Source organism: Fukomys damarensis, unplaced genomic scaffold (genome assembly GCF_012274545.1).
Source record: "Fukomys damarensis isolate Sample0158 unplaced genomic scaffold, DMR_v1.0_HiC HiC_scaffold_16, whole genome shotgun sequence".
Classification (NCBI taxonomy): Eukaryota; Metazoa; Chordata; class Mammalia; order Rodentia; family Bathyergidae; genus Fukomys; species Fukomys damarensis.
Genome location: NW_022900928.1, coordinates 35,681,026 through 35,689,190, shown reverse-complemented (window position 1 = coordinate 35,689,190; position 8,165 = coordinate 35,681,026). Strand labels below are relative to the sequence as shown.

The 8,165-nt window shown below is 33.4% G+C and overlaps 1 protein-coding gene across 2 annotated transcripts in view; it reads right to left on the bottom strand.

The window, feature by feature from the left end:
* Ddias (DNA damage induced apoptosis suppressor) overlaps positions 1 to 8,165 on the bottom strand; it is a 21,829-nt gene that overhangs the window by 6,044 nt on the left and 7,620 nt on the right. For both annotated transcript variants that reach the window (XM_010630888.3, XM_010630889.3), the window contains exon 2: positions 6,911 to 7,039. In XM_010630888.3, the coding sequence (XP_010629190.1) occupies positions 6,911 to 7,023 (113 nt within the window). In that variant the 5' untranslated portion in view covers positions 7,024 to 7,039. The remainder of the gene's footprint in view (positions 1 to 6,910; positions 7,040 to 8,165) is intronic.

Here is an 8,165-nt window from a genome sequence, read left to right as displayed (position 1 = left end):
TAGCCAAAGGCTTTCTAGTCAAAAAGTACACACCAAGAGTAATTCTATTGTCATGTACTAGTGGATCTGATCTTGGGACAGTAATCAGATTCCTGAAATTGTTAATACCTTTTCTGTAATACTTAGGGCTGAGAAAGGGTAAAACAGGATGAAGAACAGAATGTAAATCTTACCAAACTAATGTGCTAATCTGCTCCTCTCTCATAATTATATTAAATATTGTACTGATAACTGTCAATTCTAGTCTTTGTTTTCACACTGACTTATTAATATTATTTTATACCATTCCCTCCCCTCCCTATGTACAAAAGCTTTGTTTTCATTCTATTTTCACTTTATTTTTCTGTTTTCTAGTTGCAAATGTTAAGTCCAATTTCTACTTTTCATGTTCTTAATTTAGCAAATCAACTCCTAAGACATCTTATTATAATGGCTAATACTAAAACTAACTATCTTTTTGGTCATATTGTTAATGATCTGGTTTAAAATGTAGGGGCAAAGGGGAAACAGAAAGAAATGTTAGCTATATAAATTTGGTTGCTGCCAAATAACCACTAGGGGGAGTATATAACCTTTAGCTCTCAAAGTGACTTTCAAAGAAAGCTCTTTATGTTACTGATTTGCCATCATAGATAGATCTGTGCTTTTTATTATTATTGCTCCCCTCAACACCGAGGATGGATCTGTACTGATCCATTCACGTAATGAAACTCAAATCTGTCCCATAGAATAAAGAGAACGCACTAGGAAATAAAACAACTTCTCTTTAGTATGAAGCTCTAGTGAAATGAACTAAGGATTTAAATAGATATTAGAATTTTAAAAAGGTTATGTATTAATAATACATTCATATCTAATGTAAAATTCCTAGTAAATCTTAGAAAATTAATATTCATCAGTGTTTTGCTATTTATAAATGTTTTCAATGTACATTATTTCATTCCATATTTACTTCATTTGTAGACAGGGAAACTGGCCTGACTTTTTGCCCAAGCAGGCAAAATTTATGCATTTTATGACCCAAATCCAAGCTTTATACTCCCAACCTAAAATTCTTTCCTGTATGAGGTCTTGACAACTACAAGAACAAAATGGCTAATAATGAAATATTTTGCAAATACAGTATCAGTGATAGCCTAACAAAAAGCAGGTCTATTTCTGTTAATACATGCACACACTAAACTACAAGTACTTTTATAAAATACATATGCATATCAAAGATATTTATTATATAGTTTTAAAAATCCTTTTGGAAATCATGCTGGATTGAAATAAACAGGGTACAATATAAATAGATTAGAACTTCTCAAAATGTAATTTCATAAAAATCATCTAGGGATTTTGTTAAAATTAACGTTTGGATGAAGTCTAGGACAATTCTGCCTTTCTTTTTTCTTTTTCTTTTGGCAGTACAGGAATCAAACCTAAGGTCTTCACACAAGCTATATTACCAGTTTCTATTTATTCATTTATGCATGTATATAAGTATGTTTGTTTTTGAGACAAGGCCTTACTAAAATCACTCAAGCTGAGCTCAATCTTGCAATCTTCCTGCCTCAGCCTTCTAGAGTGCTAGATTACAAAATTTCAAAAAATGGCTATCATGAAGAAATCCACCAATAACAAATGCTGGTGAAACAGTGGGGGAAAAGGAACTCTTCTCCATTGTTGGTGGGAGTATCAATTGGTATAACCACTACAGAATCAGTGTACAGATTCTTCAAAAAATTAAAACTAGAGTTCCACTTGACCCAGCTATTCCTTTTTTCAGATATCTTCTTAGAAGAGTTAAAGTCACCAAATCACAGTGATACATGCATACCCATGTTTACAGCACCATAATTTATAATAGCTAAATCTTGAAACAGCCCATGCCTACCAACAGATGAGTGGATAAAGAAAAAGTGGTTTTTATATATACTGGTGTACTACTCTGCAATAAAGGATGAACCCAAGACATTTTTAGGTAAATGGATCCATTTCAGGACCATAATCTTAAGTGAAATAAATCAGACATACAAGTTTAAATACTGTGTTATTTCTTTTGTATGAGAAACCCAAAATGTAAATAAGGAGCAAAATGAAGGACAGATATTAGAAAGTAGGAAGAACTTGTTCAAATGGGAAGAGGAATATGGGATGGGGTAAGGGGATGAGAAAGGGATTTTAAAAAAAGATAACTGAAGAAGAAAACCCTAGCTTTTGTAAATGGGGAGGGGGAAATAGGTTAAAGGAAGGGGAGGGGAATGGGAAAAAGTAGAATTAAGATCTATTATGTGCAAATTATGGGCACAAATTCCCCATGATGAATATGATCATTTTATGTGGCAAACATGTATTAGTAAAAAATAAAAAGCAGAAAAATCTACAAAATATTAATTCATTAAAATAGATCCATTATATGGTTAACAAAAATAAAATACAGTAAAACCTTGGTTTGCCACCATAATTCATTCCAGAAACATGCTTGTAATCCAAAGCACTTGGCTAACAAAGTGAATGCCCTTATAAGAAATGGAAACTCAGACGACTTGTTCCACAACCCCAAAATAGTCATATAAAATTACTATACTGTAATATAGTACAAGATGATAAAGAAAATATAAAACATGATGAAAATTAAATTAACCTGCACTTAACTTTGTGGCTGCTATGAGGGAGATAAGAGACAGAATGGTTATTGTGTAGGAGGACTTCCACCATCACTAATGGAATCACTGCTATCTATTGGCTCAATGGAATCTTTTCCTTTCGTGCAACTTTAACAAGGAACCTATCCAATGACATTTGCTTTTGCCTACTTTTGCGGATTTCATGGAAATGTGACATTGTACTATTGTTAAACAGATTCACTGTTCGCACTGCTACAGCCTTATTCCAGTGGTGCTTTTCTACAAAATGTTGCATTGCTTCTCACATTTTTCTCCCTAATCTCATTTGAAGTGAGGGATTCCACCACCTCTTTTTCCTCCTGCTCTGCAGATGAGCTCTCTTCCATAATCTTTTGCTGTAGGCAGACAATCAGCCACAATCCCACAGTTAGAGAAAAAGAAATACAAAGGGAAAGAGGAAGAGAGGGAGAGAGAAAGAAGGGGGGAGGGAAGAACCACTGGCTTAATTGTGATTGCATGACACTCAATATCATGTACTACTTGTATTGCAAGACATTGTTAATCAAGTTAAAATTTATTAGAAATATTTGCTTATCTTATGGAACAAGTTACTCACAATCCAAGGTTTTACTGTATTTTTATAAAAAATAACTGTCTCAAAAAAATCAGTGAGAAAACAAAGGCACTATTTTATACTTTACAAATATCTGTAATGCCTGGCTTAATAAAAAGACAGCTGGATTCATATGTCTGCTTTTCTGCTCAATCCGTTGTGGTATCACATGTCCTGTGGCCTTTGGGAAACTTTACTATGCATGCACAAGACACTGAGTAAAAAAAAGGCAAAAAATGCCTTAGAATTGTTATGAAAATAAATCTGAGCTTAAGGAACCTCTAGGTTGATCTATCTGAAATAACATCTATAATCTGCAACTGTTTTCTTTGATTCTAGTTAACACACTGTTTATTTTTTTCTTCTGCACTTCTATTTAGCACAAAAGTAGAATTGATATGATCAATGATTTTTAGTGGTTTTTTGGCCTTGAAACCCCTTGAAAATCTGAGAAAAGTAATGGGATTTTCTTTCTTAGAGAAATACACACATCCATCTTATAATATTTTACATATTTTGGAGACTGGAGGACATACATACATCTACACAGATTCCAAGTTAAGAATACTCAGACTAGATAAGTAAATGATACAAATGTTTTGGGTGGTTGGGGATAGATGAGAGAATAAGTAGTCTCAGAATTGATCTCCATTTTAAGATAGGAAAAAAAGTTGTTAGAGCCAGAGCCATATGAATGGTACACCAATGGGACTATTGGTCTCATTAAGTCACCCAGAAGGGCAATTTGCATGTTTGGGCTAGATGGATAGTTTCATGTGGATAAATTCTCTGGTCATAATTTTTGGAAGATTATACATACACATACACTATTATAAACACACACGTTTAGGCAGTAAAGTACTTTATATAATGGACTAAACTTTTTTTGTGGTGCTGGTAACTGAACTCAGGGCCTCTTGCATGCCAGGCAAATGCTCTACCACTGAGCTATACCCCTAGCTTCAAACTGTCATTTTATATCTATCCATCCAACCATCTTATGTTTATATGTCAATTTCTTTATATCATGAAACTCTTTATCAACTTACATCTACCACTAAAACTGAATATAAAGATGAAAATAGATGTCTTGTTGAAACGAAAGTGGGGGCTACATAGTCCTAACTACTACTCAGAACTATCTACAATTACTACTGTAACACTTATGTCACTCTAGAAGCACTACCATAGAGATTATAGTTTTAAAATTGCCAAGGCTTAATCTTGGAGGTTAAAAAAAAAAAAAAAAAAAAGAGAGAGAGAAAAGTAGCTTCATAAAACACAAAACATCTATTATGGCACTGCAAGGATTTGAGGTACAAATAAAATCTTTAGGGAGCAGTGTCTTTGCTCTGCAGCATCTCTGAGATCTTTTGCAAAGGCAAGAGTGTGGAACTTTGAAACGAAAGCAAGGAATTTCTGTTCCATATCTTGGCTGTTTATAAGTAAGAAAAAACCATAAGCACTAGATACGATGGGAAAAGCTTATTTTATAGTACTGTCAATGTGATACGTATAGAGAACAGGTTATTTTTCTGTAGAATGTGAACCAAGTGCCTTGCGTTTTATGTACCTCAACGATCTAGTCAAAAGCTCCTCTCTCAGGGCATTTTAAGGTCTGGGAAATGGGGGGGGGTCATGCTGAATACAAAATTCTATTGCTAATTTAGAGGTAATATTGTGACCATTAATGTAAATGATAATTAGATTGTTTAGACGTGAATGTTTCTGTCTCTACCTAGCTGGCTGTGTGACTTGGGGCAAGTTACTTAACTTTTTTAAGCTTCAGTTGTCTTCTTTGAAGTTGGCATTAACAACAGAACCCAATTCATAGGTTTGTTATATAAAAAAAAGATATAATGCCAAAAAAGCTCCTAGCATAGAGCCCAACATATAGTAAAACATTTAGTGATGTATGTTATACATTGGTATCACTAGTCTAAAGAGGTAATGATGAATTTACTGTTCAACCTAAATTTTTGTTGAAGATTATCTTTAATAAACAACTCGGGGGGAAAAAATCCCTAGTTTTAAAAATATTTTATACATTGTACACATAAACAATGACGTATCTGATTAACATTCTAACATATATATATGTATCAGTAAGTACACTTACCCCATGAAACAGATAATGTTTCTTTTTCTATTTTTAGGCTCAGATAAATTAACTGACTTGCCCCCGATCAAAAAACTGTAGATAGAAGGGTTGAGATTTGAACCCAGGCAGTCTGGCTTCACAAGATTATGCTTCTAATCACCATGATATACTACAATAGGTAAAGTATACTTATAATAAAAATGGCTATCATTTTGGAAACCCTAATATGTCATGTATTACACTTTGAGTTTTCTGTTTATTATCTTTATAATTATTATCCCACTTTACTAATTACTAATTAGACTCAGGGAAGTTAAATATGTTGCCTGAAGCATACAGTTAATGAGCTTGAGAGCTTATCTACAACCCTACTGAGTTCTCTGAAGCCTGTAATCATTCTGCTTCTAAAAACAGATTCTGATAAGACAAATACCCTTTGGTTTTGAGTTGTTCTGTGATAGGCAGGGACCTGAAAATGAGTGAACCTAAGACAACCTAGATACCATCAAACTATCATTTATTAATTCATTTAACAAATGTTTGTTGAGTATTTTCTATAACTAAGCCCTAGGCTGGATGCCAAGGATTTAATGATGAATAATACAAACAAGGTCTTTCTCCTAGAGCTTACAAATGAGAACTTGAGTGGCTTAATAAGAAACAGCGATGAGCACTACACAGATGATTTAGAGTCTAAATGTGAATTAGAACTGCTGATCCCTCTCCGCTTCCCTAATCAGAGCTAACTAAACAAAAATATAGTTAAGAATATTGCTGGCCAATTCCCAGTACCAAAAAAAAATTGCTGGCATACTATTTTTACATACTATTAGGTGATTACTAGATATATTTATCTTATTTACACCCAGAAAGTTTTCTTGTGGAACTCCAAACCCAACCTCTTACTTTTCTATAAAGATTAGGATCTTAGGTGCTCTGCTAAACTTAGCTTACATTTGAACATTATTAAAGAATCACGTTCTAGAATCATACATGGTTCTAGCTGCTGAAGGACAGAGATTACTCTAGTTTGAACACCCTTAATATGAAAATCTGAAATCTAAAATACTCCAAAATCTAGAACTTCTTGAGCACTCACAGGATATTAAAAAGTTTTAGAATGTGAAGCATTTTGGATTTCAAATTTTTGGACTAGATGCTCAATTAGGAGTCTCTACAAATATTCTGAAAAACCCCCAAATCTGAATTACTTCTGGTCCCAAGCATTTCTTATAAGGGATACTCAATGTAACACAGTGCCTGTCCTCAAGTAATTTACTTATTTTTAAAAAATAATCTGGGAGCTATGGAAAAACAAATAACTCCTACTTAATTCCCAAGGATATCCTGGAAGTAGACTAAGACTTTTTATCAGAATTGGAACTTGCTCTGTGAGAAGTTCTCTCCTCCAAGGTAGGTATTTAGCAAAAGACTTGGCAGTAACTTGAAACTTCCCTCTGGAAATTGGATTACCAGCCAATTTTATTCTGGGATTTACAGAAGAATCAATCCCCAAGAGTCTCAGAGAATATAATGTCCTAGTATGGTGATTTAGTCTACTTGCCCTATAGGCTTCACTTTTACCTTTTGGAGCCAAGGATTATCCGAGAGAAGCACTTTTGACATGATGGGTATATAAAGCTCAAATTCTGGAGGGCAAGTACTGAGGCAAGAAGAAATTTTCTTTTTCTAGTCATGCGTTTACACTGGGACCTACAAAACAAAATAGCCAAGGGGATGAATAGCAAATCTTTAATAATATATGCATAATCATTTCTTAGGAAAACCATTTAACTACTCTTAGCCAATAAGTTGTCTTTTATTTTACTTTTTTTTTTTTGAGACAGTGTCTTGCTATGTAGTTCAGGCTGGCCTTGAACTCACAGGGATCCTCCTTGTCTCAGCCTCCTGAATGCTGGGATTATAGGTGTGTGCAACCAAAGTGAACATAGTGTCAGTGTATTAGAAAATTAATGTTTTCCTCCTTAGTTAAAACTATTAATAGAAAGTAAAACTTAAGAGTGGTTTAAGCAATTATTTTTGAATGAATGCTCCATTCTGGTAATTCAGGAAAAATATCACTTTCATACCCTTACAAGAAAATACAGAATGTGCTTATAATTTTAATAGAAAAGACGTTTCATGAAATCTTTTCTTTTTTGAGACAGTCTCTCTAGGTAGTCCAGGTTAATCTCAAATTCATGGGCTCAAATGATCCTCCTGTGTCAGCTTCCAGAGTAGCTAGAACTAAACTATGTGTCACCACACCCAGCTCTATATAAATCTTTTAAAGATCCTTAATTAGTGGAAAATGTTTCTTTAGTTGAAAAATTGCTTTACTTGATTTCAGCAAGCACATTTTTACATTTTGAAGAAAAAAAGGTTGCAGCTTTAATAAACAGAAAAAGAAAAATGCTATATGCCCAAAGGAAGCTCAAAGGGTTTTTAAGATTCTTGTATAAAACAAATCAAAGAAGTAAAACAACAAAATAGTAATTTTCTTTTCATTAAAAAAATTTAAATGTTGATTTATTTTCTATTTTTTTCACTGATTAGCTTATTGATAGCATAAAATGAATGCTGAGATAAAGGTCTGCACACGTTTGAGACAAAGCTGTTATCAAATTTTTGCTTGTAACATGTGGCAAAGCTTTCAGTTTCTGCAAAAGGGATTTCTGTCTGAGATTGCAATCAGCAAATTTTGACAAAATGGAAATGATCAGCATACAAATCAGAATCTTCTAGGTATTGCTCTTCATAAGGACAATCATAAACATGGAAATGTGACTACGAAGGAGCTCTTACATTGATACTACTGTTTTTTTTTTTTTTTTTTTTT